General features: G+C 41.0%; 1 protein-coding gene across 5 annotated transcripts in view; it reads left to right on the forward strand.

Moving 5' to 3' along the window:
• Positions 1-2,953: 2,953 nt before the first annotated feature.
• The window catches only part of LOC143289894 (serine/threonine-protein kinase N2-like), an 89,204-nt gene continuing 66,575 nt past the window's right edge, over positions 2,954-25,582 (forward strand). Inside the window, exon 1 of one of the 5 annotated variants that reach the window (XM_076599107.1) lies at positions 2,954-3,189. In XM_076599107.1, coding sequence (XP_076455222.1) covers positions 3,157-3,189 — 33 coding nt within the window. In that variant the 5' untranslated portion in view covers positions 2,954-3,156. Of the gene's footprint in view, positions 3,190-21,257; positions 21,666-24,182; positions 24,302-25,582 lie in introns of those variants that run through there. The other 4 variants (XM_076599106.1, XM_076599105.1, XM_076599110.1 and 1 more) reach the window with 4 other exon arrangements.

A 25,582-nucleotide genomic window follows, 5' to 3' on the forward strand; every position in this document is an offset into this window, starting at 1 on the left:
TCTAACTGGGGCCTATTGTGTCATGTCTTGCATCAGTGGTTGATCATTGATTTATACTTCAGTGTTGTGCTTTGTTTTGTTTGATCTGCGTGATTATCTCTGTGTACTGTCTCAGTTATAAATGATGTGTTGAATAAATATACTATAAACCTTTTTTTTTTGTTATTGTTATAGTCTGTGTTTGTGTTGTCTGGGTGTTAGTGCTGGGTTGGGCCCCGGGGGTTTCTAGTTCGTTCTCTTATAGGGCGTGACAGCGCGCGTACTGTGTGTGCGCCCGTGTGTGTGCCGTGCATGCGTGTGTGTGTGTGTGTGTGTGTGTGTGTGTGTGTGTGTGTGTGTGTGAGTTCGACAGATTGCTGATTGTTTTTATATCATCATCTGTAACTTACGATAATTTGATTTGAGATGTCATATAATTCGCAAGTTACTTTACTTCATTATCCGTAACTTACGAGGACTCGATATCAGATGTCATATAATTCGCTTGCGTCATTAACTTTACCGGCGACTTTTGCAACAACATTCATCAGAAACATGAGAGGTTAGGGCCCCGTCAGTCTGCCTCACAGGGTCATGTGCACCTCATGGATGTACTAAGTGTATAGCAGGAACATGTTGGTTCAAATCTCTCTCTCTCTCTCCCTTTACTGACCTGCTGTTCCATGTAATATGAGGTTATCTATTCATTAGCTGATATTGTTTTATTCTCTCTCTCTCTCTCTCTGAGTCTCCCTCTCCCTCTGTCTATCTGTCTGTTTGCCTGTCTGTCTCCGTCTCTCTCTCTCTCGTTCACCTGTGACATTTTTATTCTCATACTATTTTATATGTTGAATTATGCTTCCTTTGACAATGAGCATGGCCCCCACCCCCTTGTTATTGCTATGTGTATTTCTATTAAACTTACTGTTTTATATTCACAAGTTAGTAAAGTATTTGTTGCCATACACAATGTATGCTTATGGGTGTGTAAGTGTGCGTGAGAGAGAGAGAGAGAGCGAGAGAGAGAGAGAGAGAGAGAGAGAGAGAGTGAGTGTATTCTGTGTGAGGCGTTTTTTTTTTCTTTTCTTTTCTTCTTTTTTTTTTTTTTACAATATTGTTTAATTATTAATACCATGCTTGTGCCTCTGTGTGTGTGTGTGTGTGTGTGTGTGTGTGTGTGTGTGTGTGTGTGTGTGTGTGGAGAGAGAGAGAGAGAGAGAGAGAGAGAGAGAGAGAGAGAGAGATGGGGTGGGAGAGGCAGACGGAGACGCGGTGGACATTGGAAACTGATGTTTTATTTCCGTTGACATTATAAAAATTATATACTTTTGGCAAGGGACAATAAGTGAACAGACAAAAATAAAGACGGTACACAGAAAAAAAATAAACACAGTACTGCGAGTAAAAAAAAACAAAAAAACAAAAAAAAAAAAAAAAAAAAAACCGAGAGAGGAAGAGCGGGGTGAAGAAGGGCGATAATCACCCCATTACAGAATTTGACTGCTGAGGTTGCGAGGTATCGTCCCTTAGACGGCGAAATTATTGCTCTGTGTGGATTTGTGGATCTGTTTCTTAAAACGACTGCAATATCTAAACGATTTGTGAAATTATTCAGGTTCTAATGACAGCATGGCGTCACAATCTCTCGATTTGTCCTTTCTAAAAAAAAAGATGTCCCCTTCAATCTGGTTTTGCAAGGCTGGTGACTCAGTATGTGAGCACAAGGCGGCCTCAGTGGCCATCAACGACGCAGATGAAGGCTTTTAAAACAACAGGAAGGAATGCGTGGATTCAACATTTTGTGGCATATATGAAACTCCACATGATGAGGTTTTTCAACACAAATGTAAAAATCCGTCCTCTTGTACCGATCAGAGACTCAATAGAAAACTGACAATTGCATATTGTGATGACATGACTATGCAGATGACATCGATACTAGTGCCGCTTGGCAGCCGGGAACCAGAGGAATTGGGCAACATAGTGTAGTTGCCACTGCCGAGTTCATTAGAACTTGGATGAAACATCAACAAGACTGCCGGTGATGTGGCAGGAAAATCAGCGGAAAAACAACAAACAAAAAAATTGAACATAGTAAATTGGATGGCCACGCTCAGCCTGAGCCACAACACCACCCGATTGGTGCTGGTTCAAGTCAATTAACTGTCCATGGATATAAGATATAGGAACTGTTCAACAGTTCACACTAGTACCGGGGATCCATCAGTCATCAATACAGATGAGGATCAAAGCCAGAAACCCTCTCAAACGGGTAGCAAAGAAAAACATCACTCAGCACTGACCCCGTGTTCAGACTCAAAACCTGTATGAACAGACAGAAACATCTCCATGAAACAACTTCGAATATCAGATCTCTGCCGGTGTGCAGTGGCGTACTGATTCCGTCTTCCGGGGGTTGGGGGAGTGGGGAGGGAGTGCGGGGGGGCGGGGGCGGGGGGGGGGGGGGCTGTTATGCACTGATGCCGCGGAACGTGGACCCTTCGGGTGGATTTTGAAAGAATTCTTTAACATCAGCAGATACTGCATGATCACATCAGTAACGAAAAAGCGCCAAACCATCACTGTGACAGCACATCGGATCAGTTGAAGATTATGGCCACGTAACAAGATACAATGGCCTTGAGGGAACCTTGACCACGAACTTATGAATTAATATACTTAGTCCGTGGAGGAGAAGACAGCTAAAACAACAACAACAAAGAAAAAACACGATGGATTAACAACATTGTAGAACTGACAGGAAAACTGTTTGCTGAGATTCGGGCTTTGACACACAACCGACAGACCTTGAGGAATCTGGCAAACAGCTGTGGGCGGCGCCCCAACGACTCTTCACAGGGTAAAGTAAGAGGAAAAGTAAGAAAACTAAAAATTATTTGTGTCATGGGGATTGTCTCCCCACTTCCCGAAGTCTTGTGAGAACATTAATGTGATTGGGTAATCCTCACACGTGACATGATAATGTCAGCCTGCTGTCCAACTTAGTAAAACTTGTTTTCGTTAAGTTGATGATGGCCAAGATAGATTCCTTGTGACTTTTGAAAGGAGGTTGTGCAGTGTTGTTCTAGTGATTTGAAGGAAACCTAGCATCAGCTATAAGCTTCAAGCGCAGCGGCTCAGAAACAAGCTTGGCGGGGGGGGACAATCCACTCCAAAATGGCGTCTGATAGTGGCACCTCCTATACTCAGGTAATGCATTTGTCTGTATTATTTCCATTATAACATTCTGTATTTGTCTCTGTTGTACTTCATGATCGTGTTATAAAAGCCGTATACAGTACATTATTAAAAGGTACGGGTATATCGCTATGGATGTTTGCAGTTTTTAGACCGAGCATTTAATCGGAGGTGGCGTCTGCTGCTGTTGTATGTTGTTTCCGCTGACTGCAGAATCGTCTGCACGAGAAAGTCGGTGACTCAACTTACTGCAAAGTGGAAGAATAAGATCTGGAGTCTGCATTTTATTTTTATGCCGCGTCCTATCATTCTAAAATGACAGTTCTGTATAAATTATATCAGAAAGATCATCATCATCCTATGCTTTATGAGGAGGAAATACAAAACAAAAGGAAACGATTGTCACTTTCCAGTGGTGAGTGCTAGTGTTGACCAGTATCACTCAAGTGATACCATCAGTAGTCAGAAGCCATCAGCCATGGCCTTTGCAGACAGTTTCTCAAGTGTTGTATGTTCACAATTTTATCATGGCAGTAACAGTGTTTATAAAAAATAATAATCCCATGAGGCATAAGATATATATATATATATATATATATATATATAATTATTTATAATACACGAATGTGTGTAGCTTGGCACAAACACCATTTCAGATTGTCAGAATTTATTTACATAATACATCATGTTTACATAATATATATATAAACAAAATTGTTATTTATCACCCATTTGGCACTGCCAGTTTTCATCTGTTTCCACTTGTCTTTTTCCTCATTGAAAAAAATGTATATCAACATGAAACGAATTCCTTGTCCATCACAGCTGCTTTCATTTCTGCATCAGTGATTGAGTACAAAATGTTCATCTATTACAGTACATCAAATACACAATTTTGGTATTTTACTGAAAAAAAAAATCATTTGATTTAATCAAATTAATGTTAAACAGAATCTGAGAAAGAAAATGATTGTGTGAGCTGCATAAAAAGAGAAGGCTTTTATCAGTATATTGAACAATATATTTTTAAATGACCAGTGTGCATGGTAAGGCATAGCTTGAACACTGTTGGATAAAAAAAAAAAAAAAAGTTGAAATAATTGAAATCACCATGTCCAAATATGTTTTATGTTTGTCCAGTCTTATTAGTTTGAGTCTGTATTATATATATATGTCTGTTTCTGTCTCTCTGCCTCTGTCTCTGTCTTAACACACACGGGTATACCTTACACTCACTCATAGGATCTCACACACACAATACACACACAAACACATTCACACACTGTATATATATAAGAGCATGCACACAGACACACTCACACATATTGGTAACATGTATACACACAGACTTACAGAGTTGAACCTGCGTGCGCGCGTGCACACACACACACACACACACACACACACACACATGGTAGGTTTTGTCACCCATAGTCAAATAATACTATCAGTAAGAGCTGCTCTGCAGTTAAATTTATTGTGGCTTTAGCTTTAGCTTTACTTAACATTCAGTGCAACAGATTGTTAATGATAATTGTAATGAAACCTTCCTCGTTTTTTGCTGTACGTTGTGTGTTGTTGATACTTAGATGAGATAATATCTGTACTCAATGGGAAAGTTGGTGTAATTGTTTTTGTTTACGTAACTTAATGAGATAATTTATGTTTACATTTCCATAGACAAAGTTTTTAGTTACCATTTCATCCTTAAGCTATATTGTCGGGGATTTATGTGTTGTCTGCTATGAGAAACATATTTCTGGATGCAACGGATGTTACAAAGCGTATGAACGTTTTGTGCAGACTAGTCATTGAAAGCTTGTTTTCTTAATGGTAGGAATGGGAAACATCACACATTATTGGGAAACATCAGATATCATCATCATCTGTTTTATTCTTTTAATTGGGAATGTGGCCTCAGTTTCTGATGCCACACACTAACACAGTTTCTGTCATGATTTCCTGCCACAGTTAACATTATATTGACTTAAAGATACATCAGTGTAAAGTGTATAATCACCCAGATTCATTTAGTTTGTAAGTTTATATAATATATATATAAGTGTACATGCATGAGATGATGAATCTCCAGTTTATTGATGGATGGGAAGAACTGGAAATCTGCTTTAAGTTTCTTCCAGAAATAAATTAATTGGAAGCTGATAACTGTCTTCTCATTTCAACCGCTCATTGTTCTTTTTTTTTTTTTTTTTTTTTTTTTTGCCTATCATACTGGGCAGACAGGGAAACCTCTTAGCATTGTATTAATCATTCACAGTAGCAATATAAATTTGAACTTGAAGTTTTCATTGAGGAGGAAAATTGGAAACTGTAGTATACCTTTCTTTGAGTTTGACATGAAAATGAAAATGATAGTATATGATATGGTATTATCTTGTCTGTAATAACCTGATAGTGACAGCCATTTTTTTCTCAAGTGACCAAACCACTCATAAGTTTCTGTATTACTCAAACAAACATAGTGATGTAATCATGTATTAATCACACACACACACACACACACACACACACACACACACACACACACACAGAATACATCACACAAGGCACCCCAGGTTTTGCCAGACTGATGTAGTCCTGACAGACAGTAACTCAGGGGTGAGGGTAGGTAAAACTAGTAGAAGGGAAATTTGGAAACTGTATACACCCTGACTGTGTGACTCAGTAGTAGGGCTTTCCCACCTCACTTGTCCATGTCATTGGCCCAGGTATCAGAGAGTCATTGTTGGCTGGGTAGACTGGGTGGATTGTCTCCTGGGTAGGGACACCCTGGGGCAGGAATGTTTCCGATTGGGGTGTGGGGGTGGGTGGGTTTGCATGGGTGGGGAGGAGTGGGTGTCAGGGCTTGACCAGCTGTGTGGATGTCAAGTGGATTGACTTTTTTTTTTTTTTAACTGGAGCAGGCAACAGTTCTTGGGCAGGGGCAGGGGCAGAGCATTGTGTTGGGATTTAGTTGGATGCTTCTTGTCACAGCATATGAATACTACAGTTATAGGAAGTAGGGAGCGGCCTCTGTGTGTCTTACTTTCTGTTCAGATACGTAGATATTTGATTTTTCTCTCTTTTTTTCAAATTCTGTTTGAAATAGTGATTGCTGTTACAATTTGTCACTGGTGATCAGTGTGTGAGTGGACTGCTGTAGAGCATTAACTCCAAGGGGATTTGTCATGGTATTCAACTGCAAGATGCTATGAATAGCTGTGGTAGAGATGACATAAGAAACTTTATTGATCCCATCTGCACATGGTGACTATTGTTATTTTGTCCACAGTGCAGTGTTTATACTCCCAGAACATAATTAATGTATGTGTCACTGTATCATGTATGTATGTTTGTGAGTGTGTGTGTGTGTTATGTGTCATTCACTGTCAATATCACTGTGTGTCTGCACTCTCTCTCTTTCTCTCTCTCTTTCAAAACACACACAGAGACTGTCTCTCATGCAATTTGCATGGGAGCATACATAAACACAGTGTGACAAACAAAACACACGCATGCACGCACGCACGCATGCATGCACGCACACACACACACACACACACACACACACACACACACACACACTGTGAGTGTGACAGAGTCATGGTGTGTGTCACACACATACTCTCTCTTTTGAACCAGATTATTTACAGTTATTCATCCATCAGCGCTCGTTTGCTTTTTGTCATAATGCTCCATCCATGACAAATTCAACATCCCACTTTCTAAGACTGAATCACCTGCTTGGGAAAACTGATTGCAGCAGGGAAAGGGACTGATTGATAGAGCCACGCAAGCCTTATAAGGGAACACCTCACCTCACTTGAGGGGGTTTGAGGATTGGAGGCATGATTCTGTAATGACGCTGATGATCACACAGGGAAAGACAGGGAGGTCACTGAGTGAGGAAAGGGAGGCAGTTGGTTGGTTGGTTGGTTGGTTGGTGAGAGATGATTGGTGACGGTGGTGCTGGTGCTGGTGCTGGCGGTGACTGTACCATACACCTTTGCGTGGAGCTGTTTTTATATTGGGCAGGGCGTGGCAGGCAGTTTGAGCTGGCTTAAACGTGATAGTCCATGTGTGTGTGAGTGTGGGGGAGGAGGGGTGTGGGGGGTTGTGGGGAGATTGTTATTCCATGGGGGGAGTGCTCCCAGTTGGTCACGGGTCAGTGGGTGTGCCCGTGGTTTCTCACCTGCAGCTTGAGTGATTACAGTTTGATCAGAACAGGTGGGAGATTACTGTGTCACTGTTCTTGGCTGTCTGCTTTTCTTGTCGGCATGTGTGATAGATTTTTGGTCAGATAATGCACAGTGTTGATGGTGAATAATGCGTGCTGTCACAATGAGATTTGAAGGGTTGATTATGATTTTTATTTAAGAAATGTTTTGTTACAGAGGGGAGAAGAAGAGCAAAGTTAACTCTTTTCACAATTGACAAAATTGAAGAAGAAAAAGAAGTTTACACAAGTCAAACTGACAGAGCTAGAAAAAGAAATTACCACTCTCAATCACTTATCTTGGAAGCAGTGTAGAATGACAGTACAGTCACACACCCTACCCCCACTAAAATATAATTATAGAGTCTGTGTGAATCACACAACCAGGTGTCAGCTGTAGAGCCTTTGTGAATCACACAGCCTGGTGTCAATGTGTGGATATATGTGCCAGGCGTCTAAGAAAACAAGAAGTTGAACTGATGTCCCTTAGCTGTGTGTGTGTGGGAGGTGGAGAACACAAGCAGTGACCTGCCCTGATGAGAAGAGTGAAGGGGGCATTGTAGTGGGGGGAGATTGGTGAGGGTGTGGGTGGGGGATTCAGTCTGTAGGGTTATTTACAGTGGTGCTCTACTTTCACTAGACTACTACATAGTACATACTAGTCTTCTTGACTGGTAGTGGTACTATCAGTGTGTAGCCCAACTAGTAGTGCTAGTGGGGATCCTTGTTGAAGGTGGGGGGTGGGGGGGGTGTTTTGCTAAGTGGTGGCTTTGGAACCTGTTCTTTGATGCCTTTGCAAAGAGAGAAGGCGTGGCTTACAATTCGGATTGGGGTGGAGTCAAGATTTAAAAAAAAAAAAAAAAATTTTAATGTGTAGTCATATTTTTGTGTTCTCTTTCTCTAGTTTCTGGTTTTCACTAATTAAGCAATTTTATATAGTCTATTTCAATATTTGTCAGCTTTTTTGTTGTTGTTGTTGTTTTGTTTTTGTTGTTTTTTTGTTGTTGAAAGGTTGCTTCTTGTCTCATTCAGTGCTCTCTCTCTCTCTCTCTCTCTCTCTCTCTCTCTCTCTCTCTCTCTCTCTCTCCCCCCCCCCCCCCCCCCCCTTCACTTTTTTTTTTCTTCTCCCAAACATGTCTGGTTTGTCTGCTTGGTAATTTAGTATCGTGAATTTGTTCTTGATGTATACAGAAACTAGACTGCTCGTGTTGTAAACAATTTTTCTTCTTCATTAAGAACAACAGCTTGATGCTTAGAATTCTGATGCGTTGCTTCTGTTGGTATTGTTGCTGTTTTGTAAAGATTTAAGTGTAATCTTTTTTTTTTCTTCCCATGTACTTGATTTGATATAGCATACATTGCACACAAACTCACACATGCACATACATACATTATACATTTCACACACGCACAACACACACACACACACACACACACACACACACACACACACACACACACACACACACACACACACACACACAGTGACCATATCCATAAATAAAATATGCACTCTGAGAGTTTGAAGTCATAGATAGGAGCCAATCCCTCTCTCAGTTCATTCTCCCTTTTCATCGGCCTGCCACTGTTTTCCCTGTTTTATTTATTTGTTTTTTTTATTTATTGTTAAAGTATTTTTTATTTAGTCAAATATTCTTTCATTCCTTTTACTCACCTACTAGTTTAATAGACCCCCACATTAGAGTTACAGGCTTTTCTGTTTAATTTGTTTAAAAAAAAAATTCCATTTGACTCCTAGTCCTAGTCCTACTCTCACTTATGTACTTATGTACACAGTCCCTTAGCCTTACAAAATGACTAATTTTCACACCTGTAATGTTAAGTAATGTTAGACCAGTTAACTCGGAGTTGGGACAAAAAGAAGAAAAGCGCTGACTTTGTCAACACATTGCAAAACAAACAAAAAACTGATATTTCCAGGCTGATCAATACAAGTCACAGCCTGACTCATTTATTTCTGCAGCTTCATAGTAAAAGGAGAAACAGTGTTGTGACTGCATGTGCATTGTTATGTGTGAATGCAGAGATATTAGTGTTGGTGTATGTGTGAGTGTGGGAACTTTGATCAAAACAGAATGAGGTGGTTGAACAATTAGGGGGAAGGGAGGGGTGGAGGCTTTTTTTTATGGTTTGTGGGACCAGGCAACAAGGGATTCAGGCTGTAATGTCTTTAACCCTCCACCCCGCCTGTCCTCTTCTCCACAGGTGTGTGTGTGGGGCTTGGGTATTCCCATACCTGACCTGGCATAATTACTCTATTGTTGAACACATCACTGTGTACACATAGGCTTTGTGCCTTCCTCTTGTTTTGTACCACAGGTTTGATCGTTGTTATGTGACTGTGTCAAGAGGGAGAGAGAGAGAGAGTGTGTGTGTGTGAGTGCTTATGGATCTGCATAATTCTACATAGTACATATATGACTTGTTTGGAAAGTGACACCTCACACTTGTATTGCTCTCTCTCTCTCTCTCTCTCTCTCTCTCACACACACACACACACACACACACACACACACACACACACACACACACACACACACACACACACTCTGATAGAATTGGAATATGGAACAGATATTTATTCATGTCAAAACACCTCTGAATACAAAAGAGGGTCTTTAAAACCTCCCCCCCTCCACCACCACCCAAAAATATTATGAAATATGGACACCTTTCACAAGTCAAAGTAATTAAGACAGAGTGCGAGCAAGAGGAAACGAGGTTGCACTCTCCTCAAGACTTGAGTGGTGTTTTCCTGACATAGTTCCACAGCACCACAGTGCAGTGCAGGGTTGTAACAGTTTGATGCCATGGCTCTTGGAGCCCATGCTGTAAAAAAGAGCAGATAATTTCTACCTCTTTGCCAGAACAGATAACCTTTTAGTGAGGAAGGTTATAATTCAGAGATCACTTCTTGCAAAAAATAATAAGAGTGTTGGCAAGATGTGCCTGCCTGGGTCTGGCTGTTTTTTTTTCTGACTGCTGGTATTGGAATGTAATATTTAAAACCCAGATGGCAGTGAGGTGGTGGAGAGAAGTCTGGTCTGGTGGGGCTTGTCAATTGTGTTTGGATGTTTTCTTGTTGGTGTGTTGCTGCCAGCTCTCCCTTCCTGCCCCCCACCCCCACCCGCCCCCCACACTCCCACCACCACACACACACACAAACACACACCCCTCCCCCCATTTCACTGTTCTTTCTGCCAGCTTTTGTGCTGCTTGATATCATACTTGACCCCCATGCTGATAGCTAGAAGGCACATACATGTACACACACACTTCTGCTTTTAGTTACAGCTCTCTCTTTGTGTGCATGCAGATGGTCATCTTGGGAAACTTGTTCAACAGGAGAATAGGAGTTTAAAGGGAGTTAACTTGAATCTGAGGATTCTTCACAGCCTCTTGTCTATTTCCTTGTTTACATTCAGGGTTTTGTTTTCCAAGATTATCATTTGAGGCGACATTGATGTATCGCACCAGTGTGACAGCAGAGTTTAAGATGAAAGTGTGGAAGAGGTGTGTGCGCACACAGGCATAAGCGTACAGACACACATGCACACACACACACACACATGCTCGCACACTAAATGTTAACAGGAATCTGGTAGTTTAGTTTATTGGTGGTTCTGTTTCTTTTCCAGAGACCCCACCGCCCCCCCCCCCTTCCCCCCTTTTTATTTTTATTTTTATTAATTGCAAAGTTTATTCAAACATGACCTAGTTTGTTTACACCAGAGCTATAGATGTGAATTAAGTTGTTCCCGTATCAGTAAACTACAAGTTTGATTATTGAGATGACCTTTAGCGAAGCTGAAAACTTTTTCTTTGGAGAGAAGCACCACCACTGACTTTCTTTCAGTCACCCTACCTAACTTTGCCAAGTTTCTTTAAAAGGAAAAAAAAAAGCTTCCAGAACCTTGTTACATCAGTTATGGAGAGTGTCAGTTGCCTTGGTAGAGAAAAGATTATTGATTATTTCAGTAGGCCCACCACATGTTCAATTTGATTGTAAAAGTGCAAGTAATTATTCTATGAATTGTGTGGCTTCAGTAGATGATTGTAATAAATATTGAATTTTTTTTTTTTTTAATTTTTTTTTTACCAATATAGTTTTGGGTTGTTTTGTTTTTGTTTTTGTAATGCTGATGGTGTTTTTGGGTGTGTTTTTTGTGGGGAAAATAATTCACAACATAATAATATTTATTATTAATTAATTATTAATATTTAGTTATTATTCATTTCATGGGAACAACACCAACAAAAACATTAATTGGAAAACTAAACTGATTGCAAAGCTTGAGTTTGTGAATAGTTTACGAGACTTTAATGCAAAAGTAGAAGGGGGTGGGATGTGACAAATTACTTGTTCAGTTTTCTGAGACCGATTTTCTTAGGTGAGGTTAGTGGTGTGAACAAGAACTGTAAAAAATCAAACTTTACTGAGGTTGTGTTTTCAATCTAAAATATAAATAGGCTTCCTACCCAATTCCCCTTTCCCCCCACTTACCACTTCCCACAGAAAAAAAAAAGATAGAGAAAGGGGAGTGTTCAATAAGTGGATCTTTTCTGTGTGTATGTGAGTGTCACATTGTGTGTGTGTGTGTGTGTGTGTTGGGGGAGTTTGGAGCCTTTCAGCTTTTATTACAAACATGCCCATTGATCACAAAAAAAGAAATGTGAAAACAAACAAGTATGAAACTAACAAAACCCTGCTTCTCCTGGTATTGAACAAGCACTACAGTGACTCAGTCAGAGAAGGCATTTCTATACAGATTCAACACATCTGGCTGCATAGGAAAAAAAAATGTTCCAGAACTTTTTGTATATTACATCAAATTGACCTGCTACCATAGCTCTATACCTTCTGGCAGATTCTGCTTACCAGTGTGAAAGATGAACTGAAATGGAAGTGCTGACTGAACACTATGAATAGTGTGATTGATGTTTTGAAGTTGGTTTGCTTTTGATAAGGAGCAAAGGTAAAGTACTGTTCATTTCCTTGTCATTGATGTTTTTTTTCTTACAACTCTGGCCTTTTGTCAATGAGATTTCTCTTGACCCATATTCTCTCTCTCTCTCTCTCTCTCTCTCTCTCTCTCTCTCTCTCTCTCTGTCCCCCCCCCCCCTTCCTCCCTCCCTCTCTCCCTCCACTCTCTCTTTCTCTCTCTCACTGTCACTCACTAAGGTGTCTCCAGTTTGTTCACTGGTCAGAGTGCATGATACTTAAATTGGATTTGTGCATCTTGTTGGAGCAGTAGAGGACACTTCTCCTATATTGAAGGAATCAAAATATTTCCCTCAACAGGATCTACAAGTTTGCTTTAATAGTATAGATATATATATTTTTTTTTCATCATGTCTAAATTTCATGAATCAATACACTGCTACTATTTGCACATATATATGCGGACTGTGATACACACCAAACCACAAATTTTATGTTTCAGGTTGTGTGCATTATACATTTGTGAGCTGCAGCAGCACAGAGTGCTTTAAAAAAAAGATTTAATTGGTGAGGGCGGAAACACTTGCATGGCTCACAGAAGGAAAGTAAATAAATGCCACCGTCATTAGATTTGGAATTTTTAGAAACACATTCTGTTGAGGGAGAAGGAGGAGGATGTATTTGGGTGGTGGGTGGGAGGAGAGAGAGAGAGCCAAAAGAAAATTATTAATAGGAGTCCCCCCACCCCCAACCCCCACCACCAAACAAAAACAAACAACCACAACAACAAAAAAAGAAGATAATCCTGCATCTTGGCTTACTGCCTTTCTGTTTGATGCCAGTAGTTCTTGGCAGTCAGAATCATTTGGAAAGCTGTCATTTATCATTGCAGGCTACTTAAGAAATGAGAATCTGTGCAGTTTCTGGGCTGTGTCGGGAGTTATCAGCGAAGTATCCATCATTGTGTAAAATTAGAGAAAAAATCTCTGAAATGCATATGTGTGTCTAATTGCTAATAGATTTATGCAAGTGTGTACACTGTCCCTCCTGTAATGGCTCCATATACAGGCTTATAGCACTGCACAACGCTTCTCAGAAAAAAATAAAATGCTCATATGCACACATGTGCACAATCAAATGTGCACAGATTCATTCCCTTTCTCTTTGTCTCTCTGAGACTCTTGTCTTTCACACACTTTACATACTCATGTATACAGAGTATAACAATACACAATCATCACACACACTATCCACTCCATATTATGCAGACATGCATTACATGCACCCCCCACACTCTCCTTCCCGTACACACACAGACACAGTCACAGACAGACACTGAGACAGACAGACAGACAGACACACACACACACACACACACACACACACACACACACACACACACACACAGCGACATGCACACACACACAGCGACATACACACAGAGTCACACACACACACACACACACACACACACACACACACACACACACACACACACACACAGATAAACACACACAGAGATAAACATACACATGCACACAGAGATTACATATTTTTGCATGCGCGCACACACACATGCAGTATACACACCCATACATACATGAACGCATGCGTACACACATGTGCACACACACAGATTACATATTTCCTGTGTCTTCCTGTCGAGAATTACTGGCGTTATATTTCACGACAGTGGAAGAAGATTGGGCTTGAGGTTTTATTGATTATTTTGTACTCCCCCCCCCCCTCTCTCTCTCTCTTACTGCTTCAAGCTTCAAGCCATGTGCATAATCCTGTTCTTATATTTAATTTAGGAAAACTTTGTGTTAAGCAGTTTTTGTGCCATGCCATCAGAAATCTAGTTGATTTTTAAAAAAACACATGTGGTAACCAGGTTTCATACAGGGAATAAATAAAGGGAAAATTTATTACCGTAGGATGTATTCTTGTAAACAGTAAATCTCTTTTCCCTGCAAAAAGTAATCTGTTTTCAATTGTCTGTCTGCCTTTCTGCTCATCTCTCTTTTTCTCTGCCTGTTCTTGCCTGTCTCCATTTCTTTGCCTGTCCCTCCTCTTTCTTTGTTTCTCTGCCACCTCTCTCTCCCATTTCACTTCCTCTCTCTTTCTTGAACAAAGAAGTAAACCATTTTATGGCACGTTATTTGTTTTTTTTAATATTTTTTTTACTTTTTGGACAGAATAAAATCTGTTCACATCCATAAAACACATTCTTTAATCAGAGCATTGTTAACCAGAACCAAATCAAATCAGAGATGATGCATGACACTAGATACATATTTTTTGTTTTTTGTATAAACAATTCCAGTTAACTGATTCACAAAGGTGTGCTCCTTTAGAAAGCAGGCTGGGAAGATATGATGGCTAAGCTGCTTGTTTGTTCTTGTTTTTTGTTGGCATGAACTTGAAGTTATCTTGTGGCAGAAGAGGTTTTTAAAAAAAAAACACCCAACAAACTGAACTAACAAGGAGTTGCTGCCAGTGCTTCAGCCACTGCTCCACCCACAGAAGTGGGCAGGCAAGTAGAGAGAGAGAATGAAGCTGACTTTGACAGCAGGCAGAAGCAGCGATGCATCATGCAGTGGCAGATTAGTGCTGTCTCCACCTTCATTCTTGGGGTGCCCGCAAAACACTGCTGCGTCGTCAGAAGTAGAATCGTGCGTGTGTCAGAAGACAGTATAAACGTGGTGTGATGCTGTTTTTTGGCATCTTCCTGTTGTTTTCCGGCTGGGGATTTCCAGCCATACATATCGTGTGTATAGATCTGGGAATTTTGTTTTTGGAGGAAAAAGAAAAAAATGAGGGCAAGGTGCTAAGGACAGAAAAGGCTGGGTTCAAAAAAACATCCGTGTCTTGTCAGTGCTTGAGTTTGTGGGTGCACTGCTGTAAATCTTGTCATTGGGGGAATGGAATTTTAGGATTTATAAATTTATATTATGTTGCTCGTATCGGTGAAACTCCATTGTCTGGGAATGGTAATGGTTCATTGATATCGCTTTTGTTTGGGGAATGGAGAATTTTCAGACTGGTGTTGACAGTCTTAAATTGGAATTGGAGTATATTTTTGACTGTGTGTAACGTACATTCAGTTTGTTGGTTTTACCCTTGAAAGTGTGGTCCTATTTTATGCTGTAAAAATCAATGGCAGTTAATTGTAATTCTTTATTTTAACACCTCTCACTCTTATTCACCACTCACTCAGTGCGTGTGTGTATGTGTTTATGTGTGTGTGACAGTGTGTGTAACTGTGTGTCTAACCGTTTGTGTGAGGACATGCATTTGTACATATGTATACATGTGATATGTACAGTTTATCTAACTCTTTACCTAGCCGAGCTGTTAGCGTAGGCTGTTTCTCCATTTATCGACCAGTTCCTGCTCTCAAAAGCTAAGTTCTTGTGCAAATGTAGCTGTGCCAGGTCCTCTTCTTAAAACTTCAGATTGGCAGTGACTGAACATTGTCCAGGACAGTGTGCAGTGATTGTTGAATGTTATTGTAGCTGTGTTGTTGTAATAGATCAGGAGAGCACCAGGGGCTGTGTGTAGCTGGGTGGTATTGCTCCACTGGGCCTTGGCCCCACAGCTAAGATAATGGATCTGTAATCTTCGGTTTTCACGGCCAGTTCAGACTCCTGGCCAGTTCAGACTTAGGAGTCGCTCAGTTCGGGGTGCCCTTTGAGGAGTCTCTGTTCATAGAGCTTGCACACCAGTTGAATTATACACACATGTAACTCGCCACTCTTCTCATACTCAAGCATGCCTGATGATTCTGGATTCTTCTGGATGTGTTTGATGTTGTGGATGTTGGCACACATGTGGAGAGTTGGGCGTCGGCATGGGTTTTCAGTGGTGTGAGATCAAACTCCTACCTGAAAACGGTTAGGCTTGGATTGGAGAGCTGGGACCATGGTGGCGCGCGCTTGTGTCCTGTAAGATACTGTGGAGTGCTGAAGGGCTGGTAGATTCACTTTTTAACAATACACATTTGTGGGACTTCTGTTTTTTTTTTTTTTTTGTTTTTTTAATTTTCTTTTCGTTTCCACATACTATGATGTAGCTTTTTAAATTGTGCTTTTGCAAAGTCAGCAGTCCCTCTCCAATCCTCAAACAAATGCTGTTAAGCAGTGTGTCAGACTCAGAGTAAATGAATTATTTAAATGGGTTGGTGTCTGATCCATTTTGGTGGAAAAGTGGATCAGGTTTTTCTCCTGAACAGCTGAAGGTAGCCATTTCTGTAGGAACAGAAGTGAAGGCACTTTGAAACAGATTCAGACTCCCATTCTCTTTCTCTTTCTGTAAGTGTATTCTCTCTCTCTCACTCTGTGTGTGTGCGTGTGTCTCTGTCTGTGTGTCTGTCTGTCTCTCTCTCTATTTAACTCGGTCTCTTGCTGTCTCTGTCTGTCTCTGTTCGCCCATCTCTTCACATTCCTTTCCAGAGTTAGTCATTTTTCTGTTGTCAGTGTTTTTTGTTTTGTTTTTGTTGTTGTTTTTTGCATCTGTGCATTATTCATTCACTTACAAAGTTACATTTGGGTTTAACGTTTACCCCCACCTCATGTTATTTGGCTGGATGTTTTTTTTTTGTTTTTGTTTTTAACCATCTAAAGAAAAGAGGGGAAGGGGACCTATCAAATGCTGCACTGAAACCACCAGAATGACAATGCATTTGGATGGCAGTGACAGTGCCAGATTTTGATGTTGGGTGTCTGTGAGTGTGATTCAGACATGCAGTATTTTGACAGCAAGCTTGGCGCTCTACCAGTTGAATCAGCCCTGCACCCTGCATTTGTGCTTTCCCCCTCTCCCCTCTTTAAGTCTTGAGAGATAGCAAGTATTTACGCCTAGAGGTAAGAGTTGGGCAAAGCAGATACGTTTTAATCACAAAGATTATAGGTTTATCTGGACTGGAGCTGAGGTGTTGATGCATGCATGTGTCTGGGGGGGCGGAGGGTGGAGGGGGTGGGGGTGGGGACAGTAAAGTGTTTGTACACTCTGTGTGTGTGTGTGTGTGGCGAGGAGGGGGGAGTAGGGGGGTGAAGGGGGGGGGGTTCAGACAACTTTTTTTTTGCTGAACATTCAGATTAGAGTGGGGGTCCCAGATTTCTGCAGATGTGTTTTTAGTTTGTTTGTTTGTTGGTTTTTATTTGCACAATTTTTTTGTCTTCAAACAGTACCATTGCCTTATATAAAAGAGGTTGAAAAGTAAAATGCCCACACACAAAAACAACAACAACCAAACAACAAAATCAAAGAAAAATTACTTATTTGCACTTTGAATGTGTCTGTGCGGCAAAAATCATTATCAAATTAAGCCAATTTTTTCGCTGTCACCAAAAAGAGATATCATGTACTATAATTCACGGATTCAACTCAATATTTAGGGAGACATCTGTCAGAAGGGGAATGTTAACAGGATATTACATATAATGTAAGGATATTCCTGAAGGGGAATATTATCAGGATATTACATCTAACAGAATCAGAGAATGCACACACTTGTGTTTATATTGTTGTTTGTAGTGTGTTGTTATGCACAAGGTGAAAGGATGATAACAACAACAAAAAATTAAAAAATCAGACAACTAGATAAATGAAGAATTAATAGAATGAAAGATGCTGGTGATCCCCAGAATTACGCTTTTCACTTCCAGGATGCCAACAGTTTGTTGCTTTATTCTCTGTGGTGGAGTGGCAATGATTCTTGCTCTCTTGCTGTCTCTCCCCTCTCACTGGACCATTTCGGCACCTCTCTGAGTCTCTCTGAGACTCTCTTTCTCCATCCCTCTTTCTCACTGCAAGAAATGTTTTGCTCAGGGCAAGCAATATAGATAGGGGTGGCTCACACAAAAAGGAGGCACTGTTATTCCAAAGCTGCTGTATGTACTTCTCTGGAACCTTACCATGGTTTTTGAGATGAGCCAGGTTGTATAAACAGCATGCATGAAAAGTTGGTGACTTTTTCGGACCCCCTCCCCTCCTCCTCTTCCCCACTCTCTCTATTTGTTTTTATTTATTATTATTTTTTTTTTTTTTAATTATTTTTTTATAATAGTTTTGAATATTGGTTGTTAGGTGTCAGGACTGCTGTTTCTGATGGCTGGAAAGGGAAGGGTTAGGGTGGGAGAGAGAAGGGACAGCAGTGATATAAAATGTTTTACTGTTCCCCACAGTTTTTCTGAGAAAACTTTAAGCAAGCCAACTGGAAGACTGCCAGGCTGGTTTGTTAAGAAAGTCTTAAACCTGCCAAGGGGATTGTGAGAGTCCAGGGTATGTGAAATTTGTCTCCTCACTCCCACTTGTGCTCAAGATACTCAATGCCCTGGCTTGTGAAGGCATCAGATGGCATCAGTAGGGTATTTTGAACTGATAGATCTGCCAGCCACACCCACACCAGTCTCCCCAAGAACTGTTGTTACAGCCATGACAGCCAGATCTCTGGAGATCGGTGTCACCAGAAAGCTTGGCGTTCCACACCCAGTTCAGATGCATACTGTATCCATGGACAAGGCTGTTTCTGTTTTGGTGTGGGGGGGTGGGGGGGGGGGGGCAGTAAGAATAATGAAAATAATTATCAAAATATAGGAAGCTTAGCGGAAGCAGATGAAGCAGGCCTGTGATGTGAAGTGAGGGGATGAATGGAAAAGGAAAGGGGACACAGCTGTTAATCCTGATCTCTGTTTTGTAGAATTGGAAAGAGAAAGAAATGACAACACATATTGTGTGTGTGTGTGTGTGTGTGTGTGTGTGTGTGTGTGTGTGCAGTTGTGTGTGTGTGTGTGTGTGTGTGTTTGCAAGCATGCATGCTTGTATGCAGTCAGGTATGTATAGAAAATGTGTGAGTGTGCTGCAAACATTGTGTTCTTACTCTGAAGACAAAACATTGACACAGTTCTTACCACCTTCAAGAACTATTGCCCAGTTCATGGGCATTAGTGATTTAAAGCATGGCCTGTTCATCTGTGGCTCTTCTGTTCTAGTAAGCATTCATCAGTTGTCTGGGATTCTCTATCGTCAAAAAAAGGGAGGAGAAGGTGGATTCAGGGGAGGGGGTGTAAGGAAAGATGGGTAGACAGACAGATTACCAGGGTGGGCATTAATCATTAATTGTCGTACTGTGGCTGGCTTCCACCCATGTCAAGGTCTCTGGCACTGGTTTAGGGTGTTGACCATTCTGTGTACTTGGTGCTCTTTCTGCCAGGAGTGCATGTTGGGGGAAACAGTGAAAGGAGACCACTTTGTTGTGCACACATTTGTGTGTGCATGCATCAGTGTGCGCATAGGTTTTTGTAGCTGTTTTGTTGACTGAAGGACAAAAACGCAGTGTGATTGTGGCGCTCGATATTTCTTCGGTTTCTGCGGTTTTCATGTGCGTCAGTTGCTGATGAGCTGGGCCTTCCCCCAGCTTCTGGATAACAGAGCTATTTTTATTTTCTGTGAGGAACAGTGTCGGTGCCTCAGACATGGAACAGAAAAGACAAGCTGCTGACACAGTGATGATGCAGAGACAGTTCAATAATGGCATGCCGTCTGCAAAATGTTACGGCATAATGATCAAACCAGGACGCTGCTGTGGGGTTGAGTTTGATGATGTCAGTTCTGAGGTGAGACAAAGCCAAAGCTGAGGGTTTTTTCTTTGTTTTAGTTGTCGTTTTTGGTTTTTTCTTTCATTGACTCTGAGCTTTCCGCGCCATTTGGTTCTGACAGTATCACAGTGTTTGTGCTGGAGACATTTCCCAGGAGTGACTGTAACTTAAAGGCAGTATATGTTTTCCGCTGTGTAGTTCAAAAGCCTGTGAGTGTGCATAATGTTTTCTGTTAGCTGCCTCTTTACATTGGACGTGGTTGTTAAAAGTGCTTCATCACAGGCTTGTTGATAGTGCACATGAGCAGTCGACATGTATGTGTTTTTATCACTCACTTTCCTGCTGGTTGTGCAACGTGTTGACAGATTTGGACTCAGATGTGGGACTGAGCGTGCATTGTCAGTCATCGAAGTGAGGGGAGTGTTTGTGTGGCATGTTGATAAGAGCTTGGTGATGAGGGAAATTTATAGTTCAGCTAGTTCATTCAGTGGTGAAATCTGAAACCCAGTGGACTTCATTGCAGCATTGTTGCCGTCATTGTCCTCTTTCAGTGAACAGTTTCATTGTCAGAAAACATGTGAGAAAAGCTGCCCTATCTTTGAAACTGAAACGACAGGTTGTAGCAGAGAGGTGATCCATTGGCAGTTGCTGTGTGTGTGTGTGTGTGTGTGTGTGACACGAGTTTGTTTAAAACAGACAAAGTGGAGGAAACAGGCACAAGTTGGAAGTGAAGAGCTCTTGAGAGTTTTTGGAGAGAAACGTCTGGTTGGGATTTCCTTCCCCCCCTCCCCCTGTGTGTGATTTTGTGTATACTTTCTTTTGCTCTTTTGTGTATGTGTGTGTGTGTGTGTGTGTGTGTTGTTTTTTACGTGTCTCTGGATGCCATGAATAATTACCTCCAACCTTATTGCGTGGTGTACATTTCCTCAGTCAGGTAATGCTAGTGAGTAGTAATACTGAGGAATGATGATTCATGTAGACCAGGTAAACAGATGTCTGCATGATGACAGTGACATGTAGTTACTGGTCACTGTTGTGATTTCAGAGTGAGCTGTCTTGTTGAAAGATACATGTTCTGATTGTGGTTGGTGGTGAGGCTTTTATCAGTTGTTTTTTTTCTTTACCAGCTGTGGCAAAAATAATCATGACTAAAAAGTGAACCTACCCAGCCCACAGGCAAGTAAGAGTGTTTAGAAGAAATAGTGGGATTGAGTGGGATTTCTTTCAGATGGATAAAATGTGGACCTGTGGGTGAAACACAGTTAGAGGGAACAGCAGAACAAAAAAAAAGATAAAAGAACCTGTGTCCCCGGAATAAAGGAAGCATGTTCAACAAAGTGTCAGAAACCATCTGCTTAGAGAACCTCGTTTTTGTCGGAAAGATCAGAAGAGAAAAAAGAGAATGAACAGCAGTCTTCCACTACAGCACAAGATGTGAAGTGTACCAAAGTTGAAAGGCGTCTGGAATTTACATTAAATAAATCAGAAGGAAGTGGACTAACCCAGCTTTAAAAAAAAACTTTTCTGAATGAAGTATTTCGTTTGACAAGAGTCTGCGGTCAGTGTGTCAGTGAAGTGGTGGGACTGGGAGGTGTTTGGGAAGAGTGCTGGACAGGTTGGTGGTGTCCCCTTGTGTGTGGAGTAGTCGTCAGGACCCTCGGCCATGTTTGAGTGTATGCAGAGGGACAGCGACGAGGATGAGTGGGAGGTAAACAGGGGCAGATAATTATTGTGCTGTTCTGGTGTGTGTGCTGAGTGGAACTGAGAGTGAACAAAGCTCTCTCTCTCTCTCTCTCTCTCTCTCTCTCTCTCTCTCTCTCTGTGTGTGTGTGTGTGTGTGTGTGCATCTGTGCTGTCTTAGTCAGCTTTGTGTGTGTGTGTGTGTGTGTGTGTGTGTGTGTGTGTGTGTGTGTGTGTGTGTGTGTTGCCTCTGATAGCAGTGGACTGTTTTGTGTTTTGTACTCGTTTTGTGTTCTGTGTCAGTGAGTGTTTCTGTACAACATTTCAAGTATGAATTTGTACTGTTATAAAAGGGTATCATCTTCATTCTCATATAAATGTTAGCATTTTAACGATTCAGTTCTTGTTTTGTGTGAGTGTGTTTGTGTGCGTGTGTTTGAAGGATTTAAGGATTAGTGTGAGCATCTTATTTAACACATATTTCTCTACACAGATCTTGTTATGTATGTGCATGCTTGTGTGCAAGTGTGTATGGAGTATTTAACTTTAAAGTAAAATAGGTTGTTGATGAAATTAGCAGACAATATATATATATATATATATATATATGCCATGTTGTCATGAGAAATATGATCACTAAATTAGACATAAACAGTTTGTAAATAGTGCCAAGACAGGGATATTTGCTTCATTTGATAAGACCCAGTGGTGAAGTGGTTACCGTCACAGACTGATGGCATGGATTGCTGGGTTTGAACCCTATTTAGTGTTAGAAACATCATTGTGGGATTTTCTGGCCCTGGGCCAGCTTCTACTCAAGAGTCGAGTGTGTTAGGAGCCGAAGTGGGAAGACTTTGACCATACACTACAGCAGAGTGTCATCGGCTGCAACCACAGTCAAGTGTCTCATGCTTTTTAGCGCTTCACTGATGTGTCTAGGAGTGTTTTGTTCCAGATTCTTGACCACCACAGCAGGTGTCTGTCTGTCCAGCGTGGCTGATGCCATTAGATATTGGGAAAGTTCAGCCATTGTATCATCGTTTCAGTCCTAAATTAATCTCCTGTATGACAGTAGCAGTGCTCAGTGTAATCCGTTGTCATCTTCATTTTTCACTGCAGTTGAAAATAAAAAGTTCCAAGTCTTGTGGCTTTTCATGCCTTTACTGTCACAGTTAAGATCTCTTTTCCACTTCAGAGTCTGTGGGGACTAAAGACTGTGTCTTTGATGTCAGCAGATGAAGGGAATTGTTGTTGTAGGTGGGGGATTCTTTTTCTGTGTTTTTGGTCAGCAACTTCCAAGCTTACTAGTGTGTACAGGTGAGCTTTTACATGCATGACATTTTTTACCCTACCATGTAGGCAGTCATACTCCATTTTCAGGGATGTGCATGCTGGTTATATTGTTACCATAACCCACCAAAAGCAGTACTAAATTATGGAATTGTTCATATGCACACTTGATCTTCTGCATGTATATGCACAAGAAAGCGGTTCAGGCACTGGCAGGTCTTCACATCAGTTGACCTAGGGGATCAGAAAAATCTCCACCCTTAACCCAAGCTCCATGACCAGGATCCAGACACAGGACCCTCAGTGCTTTATCCACTCTGACTCAGCTATTGCAGCTATCATGATGAGGGTATCTTAATGATCATGACTCCCATTGAATGGAAGAAAGAAACATGAAGGATAACAACGAGCTCTTGTTGACCGTTTTGTTTGGTGCTTTTGTTTTTATGTCAGAAACATCCTGGTATGTCACAGGCTTTCTTCTTTCTAGCAAGTTTCAGTCAGTCTTCAACAAATAACAAAGTACACTTGACAATAATATCTGATACATGAAGGCATGATGAAGTTCAGATTCACGGAAAGGGGAGCGTTTGGAAGGATCGGATGATTTATGGGGTCAGAATGGAACGACTCAGGACTGGGCGCACAGAACAAGTGGCCCTTCACTGGCGTCTGCGACCCATCAAGATTTTTATTGCTGGGGAAAGAATGGGGGCAGTCTGTGTGGGAGAAGAATGGGGAAGTGAAGAGTTATTGATATTTATACCACAAATATTCATCAGGAGATTTTCAGGGATGGGGGTTGCATTGACTGTAAACTTTTTTTTATATATATACAATCGGCTGTGGCACTGTCAGGAAGAGAAGTTTCTACTATCACTTTTAATGCATGGTAGTGTTAGACAGTGGAACAGCAACGGTGTAAACAGCAACATAAAAAAAGACAAAGTTCCTTTCCTCAAAATTTCTGCTGTATCCTTTACATGTTCATGTGTAGCAGAAATTGGCAAGCCCATCCAATGCCAGCACTCTCTCTCTCTCTCTCTCTCTCTCTCTCTCTCTCCTTCCCTTCCACTCTCACTCCCACCCGAGTAACTTACAGTTGTTGCCAAGTAAACAGACTGTTTTTTAAAACAATCTGAAATGTTTGCCTGGAACCAGGATCTGTTTTTATCACTGTGTGGGGGGAAAAACAAAAACATGCCTCTGCAGTTTGGACTGCCGTTTCTGCGGTTAGCTTGCCAGAATTCTGGTGTGTGGACTTTTAGACTGGAAGCAGGTGAAGTGGTGGTGTTAAAAATCTGTGAAGTGACATACCAAGTGATTGACAGTGTAGTAAAAATTAGTTTTGAAGGATTCACTGTTCATTTGCAGGTGGAAGTGGTTTTATCAGTATTTTCCTATTGATGTTAATACATGCCTCGTATGATATATATATATATATATATATGTGTGTGTGTGTGTGTGTGTGTGTGTCTGTATATAGGGAACGGGCTTCCATTGTGTTCTCTGTTTCGTGCTGGTATCAGACTGTTTTGCAGTAGCCACGTTGTAAGGTACATGTATGCATCAGTTGGTTTGTGCATGCAGGTGCATGGGCTGTACCTTCATTTGCGTATGTCATTCAGTTGGAGTGAACAAGTGGAGCATAGTTTTCTCCTACCCTGCTTCATAGGCTAAAAATAACAATTGATCTGCTACGTCAGGAAATATATGATGGAAAAACTATGGATTAGCTCTGTGGCTGACGGGGCCTGTGTTGTTTGGCAGGATATGATGATAGCATGTCTGCGGGGATCAATGAATAAACCACACGTGTTCTTCCACAGGTCATATAGTTGTGTGCTTGGTTCACCTCCCCTCGTTTTTTTTTTGTTTTTGTTTTTTTAAATTAGTTGAGAGAGGAGGTGTGACCTGTTTTGTTGTCCCTTTTGTAACAGAGTGATTTTCCTGACTGATCTATGTCTTTGTTTAGTGGCTTGTTACTATAAAAAAAAAAAAAGAAGAAAAAAAGAAGTAAATGTCATGATTAAAGATGGCTCTCATTATTAACTTGCTGTGTGAATTGTAATGACAGATTACAACTCGAGTATGCAGGGAGAAAGAGTTTAAAAAACAGCAACAACGACAACTACAAACAAACCAACCAAAAACTGTAACAAATTCTTGTGTGCTTGAGTTACACTTACAGTCAGCTGAATATATATGTTTTGACTTTCTGAGTTTTTCCCTTGAAATTGATGACATATCAGTCTAATATCATTTTAGATGAACAGACTAAATGAATAAACAACGTCCCTTGAAATTGCTGTGTTGGTATGTGTGAAGATTTCCAGCTGATGAAGTAAAAATCGCTGATGTACTGTATAGGTCTTTTATGATTTTATGCACAGTACATTAATTTATTTGAGAAAACTATATGAAAGTACACAAATACACACACACACACACACACATTTACACACACACACACACACATGCACACATGCACACACACACACACACACACACACACACACACACACACACACATATGCCGCTCCACCCCCCACCCCAACCCCCCACAAAACCCCAGAACAAAAAAATCAGTGCAGTTTTTCTCTGTCTTTCCCCTTCTGTCTCCTCCACCTCATGCTATTAACATGGAAAGTTTTA

Source organism: Babylonia areolata, chromosome 14 (genome assembly GCF_041734735.1).
Source record: "Babylonia areolata isolate BAREFJ2019XMU chromosome 14, ASM4173473v1, whole genome shotgun sequence".
NCBI lineage: Eukaryota > Metazoa > Mollusca > Gastropoda > Neogastropoda > Buccinidae > Babylonia > Babylonia areolata.